A 25,584-nucleotide genomic window follows, 5' to 3' on the forward strand; every position below is an offset into this window, starting at 1 on the left:
AGGTGGAGACAATCTAAACAAAGCATGCAAACACAGTACAGGAATCGGCCGATTACCAGAATTTCCCTAGCCCTGACATCATCAGCATAACAGTGTGATTCAAATGCATAGGTGCTAATCCAATCAGCCTGACAGTATCACCCAAATGGTCAGGAAGTGCCTAAAGACAAAAGGTTAATGTCTCAGACACCTGGGCTGCCTGACTTCATCTTAGAATGTCATCATCTGTACCTCAAAATGTAAAACACACTGTTTCAGTTTATATACTATTACATTGGAACCTAGATTTATCATTTTATAAATTTGTAATCCAACAACTCAATAAATAAATGTAGAACACACAACTAATACATTATCCATTCACCACACTCACTTATTTTATTTTCTCATTTCTAATTTGCACATACTTGACCTGTACATACATAGTCGCCTATATTATATATTGTGTATTTTTTTATTTTTTTTTGCTGCTTTGTACATTGGTTCCCTTCCAGGAACTTCGAGCTACGTCCGAAGACGCTATGGGAACGCCCTCAGCGTAACCGGCACTCTGAATATTGTATACAACCAGTCTAATGAATGGGCGAGGCGTCACGACCAGGGTGACGTCACGACCAGGTATATAAGCACGTGCGGCAGAGCCGGCTTCAGCTTTTTGTCATTCAGCAAGCGCTCTGTGTGTTGTCAGTCTGATTCTTTGTCTTGTGAGTCTTATTTGGTGTTGTCTGTCTCAGAAACATGCCTAAGCTAAGGCAAAGACTAGGGGCGATCCTAGATCGCGTTTCAGGTTGTGTGTTAGTCCCTGCCCTCGTTACATCACGAGTGGGGACACACACAACCTGTGCGTGGTCTGTTTGGGTGCGGAGCATGCGGCATCAGCTCTCGAGAGCGGCGGCTGCACGCGTGGAACTCGCAGGCTGAGGCAGAGCGGCAGCTGCGCTCATGGGGCTCGTAGGAGAAAAGGCTGATCTGGCTGGCGGGCATATAGAAGAGAAAAGAAGAGAAACTATCTTCTCCCGTATCCACCAGATCTGGCGCCCCGTCTCGCGGTTCGGAAGCGGTACTCTTCCCCCCGAGACGAGGGCTTGACGCTGCGTCCTCCGAGGAAAAGGTGATGTGACGAGCGTTGACGAGGTTTCGCCGCCTCTCTCGCCCCAGTGTGAGGAGCCACAAGAGCCTTCAGTTTCCCCCGATCTCCACCGAGGTGTTGAGATCGCGGGTGGAATCTTTGAGGGCAGATGGTATGCGCGCTCTCGAAATTCAGGTGGCTGCTGGGCGGGCGCAGCCTCGCGCAACAGGTCCTGACGGGCGAGCCCCAGGACTACGGAGGACGACCCCTACTGGGGTGGAGCGGCTTACACCGCGGCTCACGGTGACCGTCTCCCCTCGGTGCCCTCCGGGGATTTGTCTGCCAACCCTGCAGTTCCAGGGCACAGCAGGTCCCAGCGAGCGTTATTCTCAGGTTCTACCGTCTGTGACTTCAGCGGGCCTGAGAGACTCGCCTCAGCCGCCAGATTACGCGTCTCCTGTCGGTGCGCCGCAGCAAGACAGCGGTCTGGCCGCTTCTCTAACACCAGAGGTCAGTCTCGAGAGACTGATTCCCTTAGTAGATCGTTTGGCAGCCTGGCAACGGCTGCCGAACGTGTCTCTCTGGGTCCTGCGGACAGCAGAGGCTGGCTATTCCATCCAGTTCGATGGGCCACCCCCACGGTTCAACGGGGTCTGTGTGACTACGGTCCGCCCCGAGCAGGCTCTGGTCCTGGAACAGGAAGTCAACACTTTGCTGAAAAAAGGAAGCCATAGAGTTGGTTCCACCTCACGAAGTGTACACCGGCTTCTACAGCCGATACTTCATTGTTCCGAAGAGGGACGGAGGGCTGAGGCCCATACTGGACTTGCGTCTCTTGAACCTCTCAGTCAGATCGCCGAAGTTCAAGATGCTGACGGTCAAGCAGATCGTATCTCAAATCAGGTCCGAGGACTGGTTTGTCACGATAGACCTCAAAGACGCCTATTTCCATGTGTCCATCCTTCCCTCTCACAGGAAGTTCGGGGGCAAAGCGTACCAATATCGGGTTCTTCCCTTCGGCCTAGCACTCTCACCCCGCACTTTCACCAAGTGTGTAGATGCGGTCCTGGTCCCGTTGCGACTGCAAGGCATCCGCATACTAAATTATATCGACGATTGGTTGATCCTTGCTCAATCAGAGCATCTGGCAGCCCGGCATCGAGATGTCGTTCTTGCCCACATGAAAGATTTGGGGTTAAGACTAAACGCCAAAAAGAGTGTGCTTTCTCCAGCTCAGAGAACCACTTATCTAGGCGTGGTGCGGGATTCGACCACGATGCAGGCTCGTTTGACCCCTGCTCGGATCGAGTCGATCCTCACGGCAGTCAGGAGAGTGCGAGAAGGCCAGCCATTCACTGTCAAGCAGTTTCAGAGGCTGCTTGGGCTCAGGGCAGCTGCGTCCAGCGTGATTCCTTCTGGCCTGCTGTACATGAGGCCCCTACAGTGGTGGCTCAAGACCAGGGGGGTCTCCCTGAGGGGAAACTCGCTCCGCGCTGTCAAGGTATCATGGCGCTGCATCCGTGCCTTAGACATGTGGAGGAAACCCTGGTTCTTGTCCCAGGGCCCGGTGCTGGGAGCTCCTTGTCGCCGCGTCTCGCTAGCGACGGACGCTTCCCTCACCGGTTGGGGTGCGGTCATGAGTGGCCACCCTGCCCGCGGTCTGTGGAGTGGTCGCCACCTGACGTGGCATATCAACTGGCTAGAAATCCTAGCTGTGTTCCGTGCTCTCAAGCACTTCCTCCCAGACCTGAGAGATCGCCACGTGCTGGTCCGCACCGACAGCACGGCAGTGGTCTCTTACATCAACCACCAAGGAGGTCTGCGATCGCGCCCCTTGTACAAGCTGGCACACCAGATCCTTGTGTGGTCCCAGGGCAAGCTCCTATCATTGAGAGCTCCTCCCTTCAGGGAGCCCGACCAGGAAAGGCACAACTGTATGTGTCCAGTGTGAGCACTGGACGCATACATCCACAGAATGGCTGTGGAGAAAGACGGACCAGCTGCTCGAGTGCTTTGGTCCGCCTAAGAGGGGTCTTCCTGTTACGAAGCCCACGCTTAGTAGGTGGATGGTGGATGCCATCAATCTGGCGTACGAGACCTCTGACCTTCCCCCGCCGTTGGGAGTCAGAGCACACTCGACCCGAGGTGTGGCGGCCTCCAAGGCCTTCTGGGCAGGTGTCTCCATGCAAGACATCTGCAACGCTGCTGGGTGGTCCACGCCCCTGACATTCGCCAGGTTTTACAACCTCGACATCAGAGCCACTCCAGGCTCCTCCGTCCTTTCAGCCTGACACCAGGCAGGGACTTGTCAGTCTGGCGGCGTTGGTATTGCGTTCCCATAGCGTCTTCGGACGTAGCTCGAAGTTCCTGGAAGGGAACGTACCAGGTTACGTATGTAACCCAGGTTCCCTGAAGGGAACGAGAGCTACGTCCCGAGCCACACTTCCGGCATCCCTGCCAGCGCTTGCTTCATGACTTGAAGCTGAAGCCGGCTCCGCCGCACGTGCTTATATACCTGGTCGTGACGTCACCCCGCCCGTGACGCCTCGCCCATTCATTAGACTGGTTGTATACAATATTCAGAGTGCCGGTTACGCTGATGGTATTCCCATAGCGTCTTCGGACGTAGCTCTCGTTCCCTTCAGGGAACCTGGGTTACATACGTAACCTGGTACGTTATTGGCTATTTCCTGTTATTTTGTTTTTATTATCTGTGTCCTGTCCTGTTACTGTCTTTTTGTTGCACTGTGGAGCTTCTGTCACTATAACAAATTCCTTGTATGTGTAAACATACTTGGCCAATAAAGCTCATTCTGATTCTGATTCTGATTAAGTAACTGAACCAGGGATGTGTCTCCTGGCAGCCTTTAACCCAGCTGTGGGGAACGTTAATCCGGGAGGGCCACTCTCCTGCAGAGTTTAGCTCCAACCCTGAAAAAACCTGGAAAAAATACCTAACTGCATCCTGAAGACCTTGATTGTTTTGGTTTGATTAGGGTTGGCGCTAAACTCTGCAGGGACACCGGCCCTCCAGGATCAACATTCCCCACCCCTGCTTTAACCCAAAATGACCCCAATCTGCCTTTGTAAACTTTGACACAGAACAACTTTTGCATGCATAAACATTGCATTTCTTTCTAGCTTGTGAACTCATAAGCATACTTCATAAACCAGACAACCATGAACAAACATGAAAAACATTTTAAGTTTTCATGTCTGCACACATTCCATCTCATACTTTTTGTTAAATCAACTTGAGATAACCAGGGACATTAAAATGATCTACAGGTCCTTCTCAAAAAATTAGCATATTGTGATAAAGTTCATTATTTTCTGTAATGTACTGATAAACATTAGACTTTCATATATTTTAGATCCATTACAACACAACTGAAGTAGTTCAAGCCTTTTATTGTTTTAATATTGATGATTTTGGCATACAGCTCATGAAAACCCAAAATTCCTATCTCAAAAAATTAGCATATTTCATCCGACCAATAAAAGAAAAGTGTTTTTAATACAAAAAAAGTCAACCTTCAAATAATTATGTTCAGTTATGCACTCAATACTTGGATCGGGAATCCTTTTGCAGAAATGACTGCTTCAATGCGGCGTGGCATGGAGGCAATCAGCCTGTGGCACTGCTGAGGTGTTATGGAGGCCCAGGATGCTTCGATAGCGGCCTTAAGCTCATCCAGAGTGTTGGGTCTTGCGTCTCTCAACTTTCTCTTCACAATATCCCACAGATTCTCTATGGGGTTCAGGTCAGGAGAGTTGGCAGGCCAATTGAGCACAGTAATACCATGGTCAGTAAACCATTTACCAGTGGTTTTGGCACTGTGAGCAGGTGCCAGGTCGTGTTGAAAAATGAAATCTTCATCTCCATAAAGCTTTTCAGCAGATGGAAGCATGAAGTGCTCCAAAATCTCCTGATAGCTAGCTGCATTGACCCTGCCCTTGATAAAACACAGTGGACCAACACCAGCATTACTGACTGTGGGCACTTGACACTGGACTTCAGGCATTTTGGCATTTCCCTCTCCCCAGTCTTCCTCCAGACTCTGGCACCTTGATTTCCGAATGACATGCAAAATTTGCTTTCATCCGAAAAAAGTACTTTGGACCACTGAGCAACAGTCCAGTGCTGCTTCTCTGTAGCCCAGGTCAGGCGCTTCTGCCGCTGTTTCTGGTTCAAAAGTGGCTTGACCTGGGGAATGCGGCACCTGTAGCCCATTTCCTGCACACGCCTGTACACGGTGGCTCTGGATGTTTCTACTCCAGACTCAGTCCACTGCTTCCGCAGGTCCCCCAAGGTCTGGAATCGGTCCTTCTCCACAATCTTCCTCAGGGTCCGGTCACCTCTTCTCGTTGTGCTGCGTTTTCTGCCACACTTTTTCCTTCCCACAGACTTCCCACTGAGGTGCCTTGATACAGCACTCTGGGAACAGCCTATTCGTTCAGAAATTTCTTTCTGTGTCTTACCCTCTTGCTTGAGGGTGTCAATGATGGCCTTCTGGACAGCAGTCAGGTCGGCAGGCTTACCCATGATTGCGGTTTTGAGTAATGAACCAGGCTGGGAGTTTTTAAAAGCCTCAGGAATCTTTTGCAGGTGTTTAAGGTTAATTAGTTGATTCAGATGATTAGGTTAATAGCTTGTTTAGAGAACCTTTTCATGATATCCTAATTTTTTTAGATAGGAATTTTGGGTTTTCATGAGCTGTATGCCAAAATCATCAATATTAAAACAATAAAAGGCTTGAACTACTTCAGTTGTGTTGTAATGAATCTAAAATATATGAAAGTCTAATGTTTATCAGTACATTACAGAAAATAATGAACTTTATCACAATATGCTAATTTTTTGAGAAGGACCTGTAATAAGTGGGAGGGTCACATTCTAAACCTTATCAGTCTGGCTCGTGAATATTAATTAGGTAATGTAATATTCATCCATTAGTTATAAAATATGACTAAATATATATTAAATATATATACTGAATCTATATTTCCTGACTCTGAATATTCAAATGCTTGAATACATCAACTACATTACAAATATTTAATCTTTATATAACAGAGTATTTCTATTTTATAATTTTAAATAATTTTAGTATTATATTAATAGTATGATAACAATTTAGTATAGGCACCAATTCTCACTATTACAACTAGTTGCTTATTAGCATACCTATTATTTATCAACTTGGTTGTTTATTACTATTTAAAGCACATATTCTGCATGACCATATTCTACATCCCTAATCCTACCCAATACCTAAATTTAACAACTACTGCACACAAACTATTAATAAGCAGCAAATTAGGAGTTTATTGAGGCAAATGTCGCAGTTCATGGTTTGTTAATAGTGAGAGTTGGACCTTAAAATGTGTATTGTGTGTGACCAATATTATTATAAAAAAAATGCTATGACGTAATATGCCTCAAAAGTGTATGTGATATAAATCAGTGACATTAACATAGTAAATGGTCACATTAAGTATCAATCAATCATGTCAAATCATTTAGGGAACTGTCAGATGTGATATTCACCTTGAAATATGAGAGTATCTGTGGCAGGTTACTGTGCAGCAATCAGCGCATTCATTAAAGATTGTGCTCACGTGAGACAGCCGGTTGTTATGTACTGCCCCCAGTTCCTCCTTTGCAGTTAGAGGTCCATCAACTCTAACATCTTACTCTGTGGTTGTTACTTAGGAGTAATTTATAGTTCTTTATAGAAGCAGGCATAAGTAGGTTCATCCTTCGCAAAACTAACTGCTCAGAGGTGGTTTTTACGAGGCTGGTCATTACAGCTCAGTACTTGTTCATAGGAACATTGATAAAGTGATTCAGGGTGAGCTGGAATGGAAATTGTGGTGGAATGGTCATCTTTTATTGAGGTAGTTTCTTGGCTGTGATTTTCTGAGATATACAGTCTTCACTCCCCATAGATAGTTGTATATATTGATCCTTTTTGAGGTCCTTAAGATTTTTTCCATGTTTTTGAAAGAAATCACTTATGCACACTGGCTGCATTTATTTGATGAAAAAACAATACAATCAAAACTATAATATTATGAAATATTATTACAGTTTAAAATATTTTCTTGTATTCTAATACATCCTAAAATTCATTCAGAATTTTCAGCATTCATTGCTATTAGTCTTCAGTGTCACATGATCCTTCAAAAATCAATCTGATTTGCTGATTTGGTACTCAAGAAACATTTCTTATTACTTTCAGTGTTGAAAATAGTTTTTACAACTTAATATTTTTGTGGAAACTCACTTTTGTCAGGCAAAACAACAGCATTTCTTTGAAATAGAAATATTTTGTAACATTTTGTTTATCAATTTAATGCGTCCCTGCTGAATTAAAGAATTAATTTATTTCAAATTTGCTAAAGTAGTTCATTCTATATTCTAAGTCATTTGATAGCTTTTTGTTAGTAACAGACCAAAAGTAAATTTTTATAATAACTTTTCCATTAGAGTTGAATCAGTGATTTGAACTTGAGAACTGCAACAAACTGATTACTGATTGAGTACTTTAAAAACACTCATACGATTAAAAAAAACTATCATATTTATAATGATCATAACTATTAATTTAACTCCATCCAAAGATTTCCTTCACGATAAGCATAAAATACATGACAAAAGAAGTGCAGATTTTGTGTGGGTCTTCCCATAGCATCCATTGTATGTGTACTTAGTCTTATCAATAAATATAGTTACAGTAAATGGTCATAAAGGAGACGGAATTTCAGTTATCTCTGGCCTGCACACATTGTAGCATGAAATAATCTAATTATCCACATTTGAATGAATCTGTATCATGAGCTAAAGAATCATTAGCTATTTAGCTCAAGTGTCTGTTTATTCTGCTCAAGCTGTAATCATATGATTAAGTCACCTGAAATCAGAGAGCAGCTCTGCTAGGGGAGACAAGGGCTAGGGACTCTAAAACAGAGAGCCTGAACCTCTGAGGGTTTTGTGTGAACTCTTTGAGTGATCCATGGCAGGAGTGGTGTGATCCAGCCGATCTAGGTCAAGTCCTTCCCTTCCATTAGAGCGTCATTAGTTTTCAAAGCCACCATGGTATTTTGGTTTTTATCAGCCTTGTCAGAATCGTCTGATGCAGATGAATGGGGAAGCTATAGTCTATTGTTCACCAAGGGGAGGTAATGTCATTTCATTTGCACTGTAGCGCTGAGCTTTTTATTCTTTTTATTTGTGTTTGCCCATTTGCAGCCTTGACACCTTTTCTTTTCTTCCCAAGTCATACACAAACCATTTTAACTTGTCGTCTGGTTGTTCTGTCAGGTGATAAACTCTTCCAGATGTAATTGCACAGTCAGGATCCATCCTGTTTATTTGCTTTGTGCAGTTTTTACACTGCAAATCAGAAATTCTCATCACCGCTAATTAAAGTTATGCAACAGTCTGGCAAGATTCCCTCTGAAATAGTCAGATGCTTGATGGATGTTAACACAGATGCTTAATTCATTTTTTCGAACATAAACTTTTAAAACAATTATGTTTTAAAACAGATTATGTTAATTGAGCAGGTGTGATTGTATTTTACTGTCCCAGTTTCTGCCTATTCAAACAAAATTCTAACGCTGGACATATTTAAAGGCTTGTCTTTTTTTGAATAGCCTTTAATTTGTGTATTTATAGGTCTGGCACAATGATGAAAAAGACACTTACTGGAGCATTTCCTTTATTTTTTTTTATTAAGATTTCTCATTTGTCTTGCCATATTGATTTTTGTTACTGGCGTAAATAGATGGCAATATTATGACTCTTGGGTGTTGATTCAGTGTTTTCAGAAGAAGCACATGGTCCTGAAACGAATCCTTCACAATCTCGGAGCACTTATGGGTTACTTTGACCTACTTTCCTAAGTGGGATTTTCAAAGGAAGTACAGTACCTCCAGCCTTCTGCTACATTTATAATGTTGAGCAAGATCTGTGAAGATGAAGATATGCTGCTAGATTGTTAATGTATGCCTAATATATTGATGCTTTCCATCAGTATATTCATGCAAATTTATAAGATTGTTGTACCTTTTGAAAAAGTCTGAAAACCAGTTTGCCATCTTTTACCAAGGGTATATTATATTATATTATATTATTATAATATTTTATATAATTTATTTTTGGTTGCATTACAGTGATTTCCTAATTTGAAATGCGATCAAGATTCCATAAGTGTATGTGTTAAGGGAGTTTAGCTGTTGAAAATATAACAAAAATATAACAACCACTCTATTAATGAAATGACATTTGAAGATTAGTTCATTTGAATGCACGAGATTCCCATCACTATTTTTACTACTACTGCTATTGCTAATTATAATAATAACCACACACTGATATGTAAATGTTAATAATTGGGCAACTTAAGTTCTATTTGTGTATTTAATTAAGTTTTAAAGGGGCACACGCAACTGTCTTCTGCCAAATGAAATGCTTTTGAAGAACAAAACAAAACCAAACAAATGATGTTTGGATTTTTAGTGCACAGAATGCTTGAGTCCTCTCTGTTGTAAATGCACATCCTTTTTTCTCTCAGGGCTCAAGTGGTTTGACTGGCTTGATCCCTTGTGTCTTTCTTTGTAAACGGGAGTAAATCTGGAGGGGAGAGGAGAGAGAGCTGCTTGTTAACCGCTTGTTGCTCTCAGCCGTGCAAACAGTGAAGTCATACCTTCCCAGGCTTGTTTTGCTCACCGGTGATGTCACCAGCAGCCAATCAGCAGGCGCTGCTGCATTAGGTAGTGGGTGCAGTGGGAGTCTTGGGAATATGCACGGGGACGCGCCGACGGCTCTCTGGCTCTCATCATCACATCATTATGAGGATGGAGAGAGAGAGAGAGGGAGGAAAAGCAGCAGCTGAGAATATCTAATCACAGTCGTGAGTCAGTCATTTGATTCCCCAGCTTTTTGATGTGATGTGCCTCACAAAGGAAATTACATACTGAATAAATCAATTTTTGTCCACCTTGGCTTGGATTAAGCCAGACTGTTTTATCTGTCATCTCAGGCACCTCTTATGGTAGCTATCATACACTGATTATGACAGTTTTTCATTGGCCACTGACCTTAAGCCAAGGTCAGTTTTGCTCGTGAGGAAAGCAAGACTTGGATTTGTATCCCATCTAATGCAAAGTCTTAAGTCGCTGGGGTATATTTGTAGCAATAGCCAAAAATACATTGTATGGGTCAAAATTATTGATTTTTCTTTTATGCCAAAAATCATAAGGATATTAAGTAAAGATCATGTTCCATGAAGATTTTGTACATTTCTTACTATAAATATATAAAAATTTCATTTTTGATTAGTAATATGCATTGCTAAGAACTTAATTTGGACAACTTTAAAGGCGATTTTCTCAATATTTAGATTTTTTTGCACCCTCAGATTCCAGATATTCAAATAGTTGTATCTCGGCCAAATATCATCTGATCCTAACAATGATGCATAAATCTCAATTTTGAAAAATTGACACTTAAGACTGATGTTGTTGTCCAGGGTCACATATTATATTTGATGAATCATTTTTGATTACCTGTTTATTTGCTGCATGCAAGATAAGCTCAGATGTCCCGGTTACTGTAGCAAAGGTCGAAAGGTTGATAGCAGTGTCTGATAGCAGTTGATACTGTGTCATTCACTGCTTATATAGCTTTCTAGGAAATTGTCATTTGATAAAACTCAGTATGGTTATTGTAAACAAAATATTCAGCTTTTCAGGTGTGTGGGACACACAGTGGGGTCCAAAAATTTGAGACCATTGGTGAAATTGCTTCTGTTTGCTTTTATTTGATAAAGGAAAATGATAAATTTAAGAGCTTAATTTTATTAAAATTAAATTTTCAATATTAAAGCTTAAATTTAGTTTTTAATTACACATTTTCTCTATAGAGATGATTGTGTAGAATACTTTTTACAAATATTTTACATTTTTTTTAATATTTTTCATTTTAACCAAACTGTGTGTGTGAATATTTATCTTTAAGTACTTACTTCATATGAACAACATTTTCAGATTTCTTTTTTTTTTTTTTAAATCTGACTGTAATGACTCTAGTTTAGTGATGAAGTCAGTTGTGAACTCATGGCTCTAAATGATTCACTCGCTTGGTTAATCTGATTCAGACTGGTAAATTATGAGTGTTTTGGGAATCTTTTTGACTGGCTCATTAAAAAGAACTGGTTCATAAGAGTCATTTGAATCAGACATTGCATTTGTTGTCAACACAGCTGCACTCTAGCGAGATGACAAACCCAATCTCAAAACCCACCTTTCATGACCTGTTAAATACTTTTTAATTCATTGTACATTTTAATTTTAATTTTAAGCTGAATTATGTTATCCAGCATGATGCAAAGAGCATTTTATACTTCAACGAAAGCAACAACTGACCATCTGTAAGAAATATACGATCAATGACACAAATATGATAATTGGATTAGTGACCCTAATGCAGAATCTTACATATTTCTTATTTTATGTTTATTCAAAACCCTACAACAACTTTCTGTTTACTTCCAGTTTAATAAATAGGGGACCAAAAAAAAAAAAAAAAATCAGTATTTTCTTTTGGAGTCCATTTACATTGGTTTTGTAGTTTATAGAGAATGAATGAGTGTGTGTATATTGATTAGTAAAATAGTTTAGGGATATCCGGGTATAGTTAATTTATGCAGAACTGAACTTCAATCAATGCTTTAGTGGAGCACATAGTCTGCAGGCTTACTTGATCTACTAACCAAAATCTATTTTCAGCTGTTCAATGAATCATTGCTCCCCAGAGCAGTTCCAGTGCGTGGTTTGTACAATCCTAAGTGCGTGTGATTGCTCATCAAAGTCCATATGTTCTCACAGGTGCCCACGGAGTCAGAGAAGAGCCCCAGTTTGTGACGGCCCGTGCAGGGGAGACTGTGATTCTGGGATGTGACGTGGTCCATCCACTCAACGGCCAGCCCTACGTGGTGGAGTGGTTCAAGTTCGGAGTGCCCATCCCCTTCTTCATAAACTTCCGCTTCTACCCTCCTCATGTGGACCCTGAGTACGCCGGTGAGCTCGGATTTCCACCTCATTGGATTACATTTTCCACAGAAATATAGCCACTTTTTATCATTTGGACAGAACTATAAAGAGTTTTATTAATTAAATGATTAATTATTACATTTAATACAAGAAACTCACATTTTATATCTGTTTTAGACATTATTTTTCTCAGGCAGTGTTTTACATTGGTAGGGACATTTTTCTCTTTTTTTTCCATTTCTCATAAAGTAAGCTTTTTTCATGCACCAATATGCACATTAAATTGCGCTGAAACATTTGAAACAATTTGGCCTTGTCTTAAAAAACAGATAAGTACTGTTTTTTAAAATTTGGTTCTGACTTGTCTCATGCAATTAGTGAACAGTAAATGCCTGTTTGGTCCAAGGTCATTATTTGCATATCTTCGCCAGATAAAACAGTTTTTTTTATTATATCCAAACAACACTTGGATTGTTTCATCTCAAGTGTGATTCTCCCAAAATTACCCTGAAGTGAACCCTGCTTTAAACATGGGACGTTGCCTTTCTGCATCTCGTCCTGTTTATAATCTAAAAGAACAGCATTTGTGGATATTGCAGGTTGTGATGTACCAAATCAAATTGTGAGTTAAACTACAAGCTGGTATTGACTTTAAGCGTAACTTTGCTTTTCAGATCACGGATGAATTATACTAAATGAACACAATGAAATACACAACTACAAAGAAATACAAGAGTGATTTATGATCTATTAGTTGGATGCAGACTAAGAAATTAAATTTCTTGCATATATATGTATATGTATATATGTATATATGTGTATATATATATATATATATATATATATATATATCTGTAAGATAACTATTTTATTATATTTTGTTTAATTTAATTTATTTTATTTTATTAGTTTAAATTTTTTTATTAGTTTTAAGTTTTTTTTATTAGCATTTATAAAAAAATTAGTATCTTACAACCATGTCTTGTCTTATTTACAAACCCATCAGTATAAGTGTACTGTAGGTGGCTGGTCTGTATCTCTAAGTGATGGATAGCTCACCTGTTTCTTTTTTTTCATATGTATGGAATTGCAGCAGGTCACTTAGTCATATGTTTGACCCAGTGAAACGGAGATATCTCACTGTTGTCTCTGAAATCAGCCCAGTCCAGATCTCAGTACATTATTTAATCTTACTCATAGATGCTGAAAGCTTTATCACAGGGCAAGAGCCGGCCGTGTCAACAGATTATGAATCGAAACAGGAGGGTTGGTTTGAAAAAAGTTCTTATCTTTTGCTCCAGTGTATCTGGCGGTCCAGATCTGTGGACAGGTGGAAGAGGTGCTGATCTCAAGAGCAAAGCATCAGCTGAACAGATGAAAGAGGTTTTGGGATGGGGTGGAGGGGAGGCCGGGAGATCAAATATGATCCTTTTCTTCCTAATTGAGATTGGAAATGACATCATTGATAAGAAGTGGAAACAGAAAGGGCATAATTTAAGAGCATGTCATATTTATAAAAGCAAAGAAACTGTGATAGTTTATCAGACGTGGCTCAGGGCAAGACATGCATTTTTAATGGCTCTCACTCAGAGTGAATGGTAATGAGTTGGAATTTTTTTTTTACTTTCTCTCATCCTGAATCCTCAGCTGAATTTCCAGCAGTGATTTTAACACATTGTGCAGTGCTGAGCTGTATTTTTAAACAGATTAAGATATAAAAAAATCTTGAAGTTGGCAGTTGCTCTGCTGGTGCTTGAAACTTGGGATGTGAGTGATTTGAAATCTTATTTGAAAATAATAATAATAATAATAATAATAATAATAATAATAAAACACAATTTTTTTTTTAATTATAATTAATAGTATAATAATTTGCATAAATTGCAATTTTAATAATGGTCATTTATTGCTTTTTGATGTGTATAAAAATACATAACTATTTGAAATTTAAATTAAAATATTTTTTTGTTTAACAGTATCGGGCAATTTTAATATCTGTGTAGTACACATACTAGTTACATATTATTTTGTTGCAGTAATATGTACTGTACATACTGTTCTGTTTGTATCATTCCATACAGGATGCACACATGTCTTTTATCTGTTCCACTGAGCAGGATCCACACCTGCCATGGATGAATTTGAGACCTGTATTTACATGAGTTCTTGCATGAGGTCTCATTCAGCAGTGTATTTCCTCTGACCTCTGGCCTTATATTGGGCACTGCCTCCTCCAGATTAATGGCTCTACTCAGCACATGTACAGTAGCTCTGTGTCTTAGAGTGTGAGACCCCTGCTATAATGGTAACTTGTGCACATCCAGCATACGTCAGACATAGATATCCGATGTCCACCACAAAAAGCCTGCTTGTCACCAAATGACTCTATATGAATCCCATGTATTGGGTCTTTGTGTAAGCATGAGATTGAGAAAAGATAAAGTGGCCACATATGTGAGAGTCAATGTATTATTCATTATGCTAGATGGAGCTGAAATAGCGATGCTTTAAAAGTTTTAGGCTCGTTTACCCAGGAACTGCACAAAAAAAAGCCTGCAATACTGGAGGCAGGAAGCATGTCTGAATCACGTTAATTACAGCTTTACCGCAAAACCATGACTATTTAATTCAAATGTATGAAATATTTAATTTTATTTAATTTTTTTATATTTTTGTACTACCTTATTATTATTATTTTAATTTTAATTTATATATTATTATATAATTTTCTTTTTAATTTCAGTTGAATTCCTAGTCATTTTTAGCTTTTGTAAAAAATTTTTTTAATATATATTTCTATTTAGCTATTTTTATTTCAGTTTTAGTTTTAGTACTGTAAGTTCTTTCGACCTAAATGTATTTATTTAGTATGTTTTTAAGTCTTGTCGTATTTTTGTTTTATTTTTATTTTAATTCAGCTGTATTTCAGTGAATGGAAATTATTTTTAATAGTGTTAATTTAGTTAACTGTAATAACACTGCATCATTTACTCACCCTCATGTCGTTCCAAACCTGCATGACTTACTTTTTTCCTCTTTTTTGACCATATGGAGGTCAGTGGGGTCAAATTTTTCAAAATTCTTCAAAAAAGTCTGCTTTTGTCTTCTGCGTACAGGATTGAACTGTGCCTTTAGAGAGAGAGAGAGAAAGAGGAAAAATTAAAAGAATGTGAAAGTAGGAGAGGCAGTTTCATGATTCACTGTATTGACCTCCAGCGTGTCACTTCTTTACCCTACATCAGCGTTCTTTCTCTTGCTCCCATGAACACTCTCTCACAGCTGTAAAAATAGGCCAGGCGTTTGACCGCTCTCGTTTTGCTTCTGGTTCTTCAGTGTTATTGATCTGCAGGGCCTCACAGAAGCTGCTGTATATAAGGAATAGTTCTGAAGTTTTTTGATTGTGTAACCTTGGTGTTCAGTGGGCACAATTACGTACTATTTCCAAAAGTGCTGTTTTCTATTTGAATGAAGAAAGACACAAATGTCTGAAACTGTTTGTCAATGTAACATTATTTCAGACAAATAATTGTTCTTCAGCTCAAATTATACACAAAAACTTCTTTTTTTTCTGATCGTCTAACTAATGCACAAGATTTTATTTTCCTGACTATACTATTGAATACATTTGCATAATATTTTTATTTTCACTCTGTGGGACTATAAAAAATTCCTATCAGACTGTGTATTGTCCGTGGCAATGCCATTTGTATTGAAAAAAAGGTTTTTGAGGACAAACACAGGCCCTTAATAGCCTTTAACGCTGTGGTCTTGCAATCCCTCTGCCTGTGCTGATATTGTTTCCTGCCATCTGTCCAGCACTGTTGCCAGAATATAGAGAAAAAGGCATAAATCCCCCCTTTCTGCTTGACCCTCGAAGACAGCCTGCTAGCTATATCATAGTGTCATGATGGATTTGCCCATGTCTGGCACGGTTAGAGATGTGTGTTTCTCCATGTGCTCACGGGAGTGTCTGAAATTACTGTGGGCCACTTCGGCTCTCACTTCAGCCATCACGGCCTCTGGACCTGACACTGCTGTCGCCAAATAACATTCATGAGTGATGCGGCTGTGGACCCGGGCTGTGTACATTATTGCAAGAGCAAAGATAAACAATTAGATTTAATTAACTTGAATTAAATGTGTAAATGACCTACGGCTTTTTTGTTTTACGTACCAAACCATAAAGTTTTTGCATTTTTTAAAAGTCGCTGCTGGAAAGACCAGCTTAGAGTGGTGTGAATTAAAAAAAAAAAATTATAAAGTATACAAATAATTTTTAATAAATACAAATTATTATTTTTTTTTAAATAAATTCAATTTAGATAAAATAAATTAAATTAAATGTTTCAATTATCTGTTAATTATAATTTTAAATGGTATTTGGAATGAAAATTAAAGGGATAGTTCACCCAAAAATGACAATTCTGTCATTTAATTACTCACCCTCGTGCCTTTCCAAACCTGTAAGACCTTCGTTCATCTTCGGACCACAAATTAAGGTATTTTTTGGATGAAATACGAGAGCTTTCTGCCCCTGCATAGACAAGCAATGTAACTGAAATGTTCCCAGGCCCATAAATGTAGTCAGGACATCGCTAAAATAGTCCATGTGACATCAGTGGTTCAACCATAAAATTATGAAGCTACGAGATGCGTCGTGGTACTCTCATGAATGGTGGCAGATGGTGATGCGGAGCAGAAGAATTGTTGAATAAAGTTATTATTTTTGTTTTCTTTGCGCACAAAAAGTATTCTTGTAGCTTCGTAACATTACAGTTAAACCACTGATGTCACATGTACTATTTTAACCATGTCCTTACTACCTTTCTGGGTCTTGAACGTGTATTATGCCCCGGGTCTATGGTACAATAAGGGCATAATAGAAATAAGTTGGTAGTGATGGATTCCCAAAAAAGAAGAAGAAATCACTCCAGTCGGGGACCAAACAAGCACACTGATTACATAAACAAAACTGTGATGTTTATCAAAGATTATTGGTGGAACATAGAGAGCATCTCTTCGGGGTGGCCACAGGTAAACATAACAAACAAAACGAATCTAGAACGTAAAAAGTAGAAATTAAATAACCTGATCACATTGTAAAATAAAATACAGCCAGCTTACCTAACTACCTAACCAAGAAACAAAACCCAAACAAATTCACACAAAATAAAAGGGCAGGACACCCCTTCGCTCTATTTCACAAAGTGTGCTGTATCCTTAACAAAAATGAGAACTAAGCTTTAGCCACAAAACATTTGTTAGACATTAGTTTGGCCACAGGCCGAAGGAGGTATCCAGGAGCTCCGAACCCGTTGGTGTTTGCACCAACAAAGAGCTCCCTGACTGCTGGCAAGCAGTGTTCTTAAAAGACTCCAGCTTAATAGAGCGACCAATTATATGACGACACCACAGCCTCATGCAACCTATGAGAGAGCAGACCAAAGAAGAGAATGACAGGGAAAGAAAGAAACAGAGCAATTAGGGGTGTGCGATATATATTGTCTGCGATAATATCGTAATTGTTGTTTTAACTATGTGCAATTTGACATTAACAAGTATTTTGCAAAAACCAAACAAATTTAGAGTTTTCTTTCATTGCATGATTCAGTCTATTAAAATGCATTAAAAATGATCACAATATTCAAGATATGGGGGCAGAAAATGTGTGTGTATATATATATATATATATATATCATTATATATAGTTACAATTACCCGAAGCGTGCCGTTTTTAGTTCAAAAATAAGCATGTTTGTGATATTGATTTTATACAACAGTTCAATAAACAATAAGTTAATAATAAGACACTTACGATTTAGACACCATATTGCCTGTTATTGCTCCATTTCGCCAACAAAAAATAATTCCAAACATTTTTGCATCTGAGCAACAAGATGATGTTTAGTTCCTGAATGAATCAACCTTTAAATGATTCGGTTCAGTCGCAATGACCCATTTATTAACAGTGATTTGCTGCCACCTACTGCCGGTTTTAATTTCACATACAAAATATCTGTTCATTTTAAAATAATTTCAAATATCAGTATTCAATGTTTTATGTTTAAAACATCAAAACATTATGCATTTGTTACGTAAGGAATAATTGACGACTCCGCTTCGCGTCGTGGCCGCATCACCACCTCGGGTGTGCATTATTTTTCTAATAATTCAACGGTCCGGAGTCAATTATTCCGCTTATACTACGGTTGCCACACCTCAAGACATCGATCAGATTATATATTTCAAGGGATTCGTCCGGTTTTTCTACTTAAATCGCTATTGTGAGTAGGATTATTTCTTCCGCATCTCATCCAACGACTCTTTTGCTAGTTCCAAAACGTCATTTTAAAGCTGGCAATGGAGGCTTGAGCCGTTGATAGCAGACTAATGCAGTTAATAATGAAGTTATTAGAAAGAGAGCGAGAGAGACAGAGACACAGAGAAAGAGAAACAAAGAGAGAGAGAGAGAGAGAGAGAGAGCTTGTATGAATTAGGCTACCTCTGTGTGTCCCTCAACAGTGTTCTGAAGCACCGTCTCTAAACTGTAAGTCTGCTTTAAGATGCAGCGCTGTTATTACCTCGCTAGTGAGAAATGTCATGTGTAGCCTTTAAGTTGCTACACTAGGCTAACTGATAAAATCGTCAGGGCAGCGCTGACAACGATGCGAAGTGATATGGAACTGTAATGCGGTCAAGAAAGCTGCCTGGAACTACGTTCGCCGTGCGTTTCCCTGAAAATATTTGCACACCTCAGAACGTTCGTCAGCCAATCAGATTCAAGCATTCAACGGCCCCGTAGTATAATGCAGGTTAAAGCACTCCATGTCCCTCTGAGCTGCATTAAACAGTGTGTAAATACATCTAAATGCCACTTCAGATGCAACTTCTGCAAAGATTCATTTTGTTGATACTGGTTTCATTTGTTTGGTAACAGCCCAAATGTCTTATTATTCTAAGTGACTGATTAAATGTAACAATTTGACTCAAAAGATGCATACTTTTAGAAAACAATGGCTTTATTAAAGGTAAAATTGCCCATAAAAGGTAAAAATCTATTTAAACTGCAGCTGTCCACGTTAGCGAAAAAAATCCCCAAAAATATTGAGATATCTTTTTTTTTTCAATATCGCACACCCCTAAGAGCAATACAATACAACTCGAAGATGAACGATGGTCTTACGGGTTTGGAACAACATGAGGGTGATTAATGACAGATGTGACAATAATTAATGACAGAATTTTCATTTTTGTGTGAACTGTCCCTTTAAGTAATATTTGAGTCTCAAATGTTATTTAAACAGTTTACTTGCTGTTTTGTGGTAGACGGGTGTTTTAGATCCCGTTAGAGCATCTCTCATATCTTTTGTGTGTCTCTGAACTCCACAGGCCGAGCCAGCCTGCATGGCAAGTCATCTCTACGCATTGAGAGGGTTCGCTCGGAAGACCAGGGCTGGTACGAGTGCAAGGTCCTGATGCTGGAACAACAGTACCACACCTTTCACAACGGCAGCTGGGTGCACCTCACAGTCAACGGTGAGTCTCTGATAGTCATTTATAGGGGTCAGTTTTGGTTTTTATCCTGAAGAACATGAGCCTGGATCAGACTGAGAAAGTCAGGTTCATGCCAGAACATCCTGAAAGTGTCTTTACCAGATGTGTTGTGATAAAAAAAGTTGTCCTAACTAGCTGCAAGTCTGTCTTTTGGCAGAAAGTCGGCTATTTGATTTTACATTCTGAGGCATAGCCCTAATGATGCTTTTCTCAGAAGTAGTCTGGGGTCAGTAAGTCTCTTATGCACAAAATGTTACATTTATTTGATCAAAAATACAGTAAAAATGGTATTATTGTGAAAAATGATTACAATTTAAAAGAACTGTTTTCTATATGAATGTAATTTAAAATGTAATTTATTTCTGTAGTGGCAAAGCTGAATTTTCAGCATCATTACTCCAGTCCTCAGTGTCACATGATCCTTCAGAAATCATTCTAATATACTGATTTGGTGCTTAAGAAGCATTTCTTATTATTGTCAGTATTGAAAACAGTTGTGCTGCTTAATATTTTTGTGGAAACCATTGTAGATTTTTTTTTTTTTTTTTTATTTGTAAGATTCTTGGATTAATAGAAAGTAAAAAAAAAAAATGTATCTTTGCTGTCACTTTTGATCAATTTAATGCATGACTAAAAATTTGTGCTTTTACTACACATTTAAATATTACAATATTTTTTAAATATTACAGTTGCTAACGCTGATAGCCTGTGGAAGCATGCTGACATTTAGCACTATTGTGCTACGGGTGTCCCGAGTTCGGGTCCCAGCTCGTGGACCTTTCCTGATCCAGTCCCTGCTCTCTATCCCACTTCACTTCCTGTCAGATACTTGCTATCCTATCAAAATATAGGCAAAAAAGCCAAAAATAAGTCTTAAAAGACAAAAAAAATTCTTAAAAATAAATAAATAAATACATACATAAATTAATACGTCCATCCATCCATCCATACATAAATACATGCATGCATAAAAAAATTGAATGGCAACTTCCTTTATCAGAGCCGCTTTTCAATTACTTTTAACTGTTCCGAAGGTCATTTTAAATAGTTCTTCTTAAATGTGTAATGTTTTGCTTGAAAAGTGTTGGTCATTTGTTTGAAGTGTCTAAATGGGAAAAGTCCAGTGTGTGTTTTACATTGTGCCGCGTATTGTAAGTGTGAAACACAGAGGAACAATCAAACAGAGAAAACCCGCCCATGCACTGTTCTGATTGGCTGTTGCTGCCGCATCATGCCTGATACGACACAGTGTCAGTCTTCCTGTGAACGCTGTCACTGTGCCTTCTAGATTCCGTTGCCTAGGTAGCAGACACCCAAATCCCCAAACCGGTTACAGCACATTAACTCCAGCTCATTGCTGTGTGATATACGCTCAGCCTCTTCTAATAGACAACAGCTGTGAATCAGATCACCCTTCCAAATGCGCAGCTCTGTGAATCTTTTTATTTGACTCTCAAGTTTTTAGAGGATGAAAGGGCTCTCGTCCTCCCTCATTCCTGCTGCAATGTCGCTCCGTGACATTGTGTATGTGTGTATCCATTTGTGTTGTTGCTAGTCTCAAATCCAGCAGCTCAGCACACAAGTTGGAGTGTTGACAGGCCAGTTTATCAGCTGCGTGTGCATGTGTGTGACTGTGTGCCTTGCGGCCCTATGTGACTAACACACTAATATCAGCAGTGCTTCTTCTATGAGACCACAACCAATCTGTCCAGAGCTGAGAAAAGCAGCATGGTATTCAGAGCGCACAATACCATTCTCTTTTACACAGTTCAATCAGAGACTAAACTGTACTTTAGGGTGCACTGTAATATGTTTGCATCTCATCTGTGTGATGGGCAGGTCTTCGCCCCTCATTAGCAATTCCTGCTTTCTTTTGTGAAAAAACCTTCACAAGCATAAAGCTTTTTGCCTAGCATATCTCTATGAATATATGCATGGGGCCAGCTGATGAAGTGCTTTCTGAAGGGTATTGTGTGGAGTGCTGGCATGTTTGGGACCGTTTAAGGGGCGGTTAGCGCGGTGAGTGAGTGGCTCTCAGGAAAGAAATTAGCTCTATGTTAGCTGCTGTCACTGTGTGCCTCTGAGCTGTTATTTTACAGTTTTTGTGATATTTTTGCACACACTCACACTTGTGTCACTTGAGGTGTGAGGCACATGTCAAAAGTGCTAAGCAGGGGGAGAGGAAGTGATGTAATGGTTCATCAATGCAGCAGGGTTGAGCGCTCACTCATGCAGGTGCTTGTTGAAGCGACACACTAGAGTGCACATCTTTTGATCTGTGTGTTTTAAGCAGTAACTCGAGCAAAAATGAAAATTAATTTACTCACGTGTTGTCAAACCTGTATCACTTTATCATCTTTCTGCTGTGAAACACAACATAAGAAAGAAATAGGTGGCACTATATTTCAAGCCTTCAGAAGCAACACTACTGGGAAAAAATATAGGGTATTATGTACTGTATTAATATGAAGGAATTTCCCATATTGATTTATTTTCTTAGCTTTTAAACATTGTTTTACCTGTATTTTGAATTTTGTACTGTATTATATGTTTTAGAGTTAACGGAAATGTCTGTAAAATGAATGGATAATGTGCTGGCAAAATATTACAGTATATTTTGTGTTTTTTTTAAATACATTATTATTATTATTATTGTTGTTGTTGTTTTACAGAGGTTTAAAATTTGTTCCAGAATCAAGATTCAACCAATCGTTGTCTTTTTTTAAATAATCTTTTTTGTAAAAAAAAATTGCTATTTATTTTCAAATGTTTACATAAATATTTATACTACAATAATATATACGTAATATACATTATAAATATACTGTATGTAATATTTTAGTATTAATTATAACAACAACAACAACAGTAATAATAATAATAATGTTAAATTGTTTTGTGATTGTAACAGAGTGACAGGAGCGTGAGGTGTGTGGATCCATCTGCAAAGCTTTATTAAAAAGAGTGGTCATAAACAAGCATAAATACACAGCAAACAGACATAGACGAGGCAAGACAAAGAGTGTTCCTTAGACAAGCGTGGGTCTTTGATCGGCAAACAGTATCCAACAAGGCAAGGCAAAGAGAGATCATCCAAGTACACGAGCAATAATCCAGGCAGGGGCAAACACAATCAGAAACCGCAGGGCACCATACTTGGTGAGAAAACAAATAACATTCCACTATATCATGCAGTAAAAACCTATTCCCTTTAGATTTAGGGCCCAAATAACCTTTCAGGTCACAAACATGCATCTCCCCCGTCTCCAATGGTCTGGATCTCCCGCCCAATATTCCCTTATGGACCCCCCTGTCATCCATACATCTTAGGCTAAGGCCCCAGACCCATTTCGTCCCACACAGCCATAGCAAAAAAGGTTTTTGCTCCACATGTTCCCATAAGCATATGAAAATCAACATAAAATGAATTTTCTTAAACACTCTTTAATTAATTAATTAATTAATTTATGCATATTTATTTAAATGAACAATTAAATTAATTAATAAATACATTGATTCTGCGTATTGGTAATTGGGTGTTGATAGATTCGTAATGGCATGAGGGAATTATGACAATGTTTTTGCAAGTTATTTCTTTAAATATATCTTTTGGTATTGTTAACATCTCTGTTGCTGCACTATTTACAGTAACTAAGATCTCTAATAGGTGGTCTGGCTCTTTAAATAACTTGCTCTCCTCTGCAGTGCTGAGTGTGTGTGGAGAGAATAAACTTCAGCACAGAGCAGCACTAGATATCCTCTGTTTCTCTGTGATCTTACAGCAGATTTACACTCCACTGCTGGCTAGCACTAATCCTTTGGATTTCAGATTAAATTTCTTGCAAAGTTAGAGAGAGGAAGCACAAAACTCTCATTGAAATCCAAACAGAAAATCCTAAATGTTCCCTATTAAAAATAAATGTTACATTTTCGCAGGTAATGTAAATGGTTTTTCCTTATCCAAAAGACATTTTAAGGTTTCTAGGGTGTTAATTTTTACATTTTTCATCAAGTGCACTTAAACGTCTCTTTTATGAAGCCCATTCTGTGATCAGTGTCTGCTGGTGACCCCTGATTTGACCTCACATACATGCTCTTATGCTCAATACAAGTCCCGCCTTTTTCAGTTTGAATGACAGCTGCTATTCACCCTGATCCTGACTGTGAGCTAACGCTAATCCAGTGGGATTTAATGAGATACCCGCATGAGGAGAGAACGTCTGTTGCTTAGTCTCAGGGCAGTCCAAAAATCGTATTGCATTTCCGCTCACATGCTGTGACTTTTCATGATTGCTGGTGGCAGATCAGTTCCTTTTCAATGGTTCTGGGATGTGACCAAATGTCTGTGATTATTTATTTATTTATTTGTTTGTTAGTTTATTTTAAATGTACAAATATTGTCTCAATATGAGATGCATGCACAATAATTATAAACTGCATGCATAATAATTATAAACACACCTGAAAATTGCTGTTGAAATTTTTAAGATTAAATACGACATGTCAGCCTTCCAAAAGTTAGGCTAATAATCCATCTTAATGGTTTATATTTATATTAATAATAACCATATTTTGAAGTGTTTCAAGTGGCTGACTGCTCTATTTTTAATGCATCCACAGTGTTCCTCTGTAGCCTGAAATGCAAAGCAAAAGGATATAAGCATGCTGATGTTACTCTGACTCTTATGTTCAGCCTGAAAGATGAAGTCATTGTCATTTAAACAGGTGCTAATTGCCTGCTAGACATCTTTGTGTTTAATTAAGAGCGGGCATTGTTGTTTTAGAGACTTGTGACATAAAAGGCTCATTCCTCTTCGAGCAGGTGAATTCATCCACAGCGTAGAAGTTAGAGTTCAAAAAAGCACCGTTATATATCAATCGGCTTAGATGAACTGCAATTTTGATAATGCCATTACAAATCTTCTTTTCCACAAAGCTTGTTAAGTGAATGAAGTTGCAGCCCCTTCGAATAGAGCATAAACCCAGATAAAGCCACAGAGACAAACGAGCACAGCAATTTTGTAGGTTTTCTGTCAGGCTTCATTGATCTTCAGGGTGAAGCGTACTGTTGCTTATGCTGCCATTCTAATTGGCTCATTATCAGGTCTGTGACGAGTCAGACTTACCCTATAGCAGAATCACTACAGGGTTGAGTTAGGGAGCTGTCCGTTGTGCTGATGTCTGTGGGCCAGGGAGCTGTCCATGGTCCCGATGGCCTTGCAATCTCATGTGGGTGCTGAATGCTCAGCGCCACGAGGCCATATGCTTCAGAAACACCACAGATGGCATCATGGCATGAGATAAAGATTTTTAAACGATAGCATGGCGGTAGGCACAGAATTCTAGAACTGGTAGAACTGATATTTGCAGCTCTGATTGTGGCAGTCTGTTGACCTGCAGCATGTTTGTTGGTTTGTTAATGGGAATGGGAAGTGTGGGTTTAGCTACAGGCAGCCGACAGGCCTGGTTGTTCAGTTTTAGTTGAGGGATGGCCCTTGGTGTGTTGTCATTGGGTTTAAATGAAGCTGACAGCATGCCGACCCCTCGGGTGCCATAGTGGTAAGAATGGTGCCATAGTGCACTATACATCATGAAGGATATTCACAAGATAACCGAGGAGGACAAAAGCCAAGGATTACATGTGTAAGAAGATCAAAGTGTGTAAGGTGATTATATATGTCTGTAATATGAAAAAGGAGAATTAAAGCCTGAAATCTGCATGAGTCATTCTCTCATGCATGCGTGAAGTAGATGCAGGAGCCAGGGGCCAGTAGTTTCTAGAGCCTTTTGGATCATCTTGCAGATCTCCATCAGCGTGATATAAAGAGGATTTTTACATTATGATTAGTGTTTCAGAAGAGCGGTCTGGGGGCTTGTTCTGGCTTTTATGTTTGTGCTTA

The 25,584-nt window shown here is 39.2% G+C and overlaps 1 protein-coding gene across 1 annotated transcript in view; it reads left to right on the forward strand.

Annotated features, from left to right (window-relative positions):
- Positions 1–25,584, forward strand: part of LOC306862838 (protein turtle homolog B-like) — a gene marked incomplete at both ends in the record, with an annotated part of 123,348 nt that overhangs the window by 23,007 nt on the left and 74,757 nt on the right. The window contains 2 exons of the mRNA XM_079405853.1: positions 11,966–12,157; positions 19,520–19,666. Of these exons, the coding sequence (XP_079261979.1) occupies positions 11,966–12,157; positions 19,520–19,666 (339 nt within the window). The remainder of the gene's footprint in view (positions 1–11,965; positions 12,158–19,519; positions 19,667–25,584) is intronic.

This window comes from Barbus barbus (assembly GCF_936440315.1).
Source record: "Barbus barbus genome assembly, chromosome: 43".
Lineage (NCBI taxonomy): Eukaryota > Metazoa > Chordata > Actinopteri > Cypriniformes > Cyprinidae > Barbus > Barbus barbus.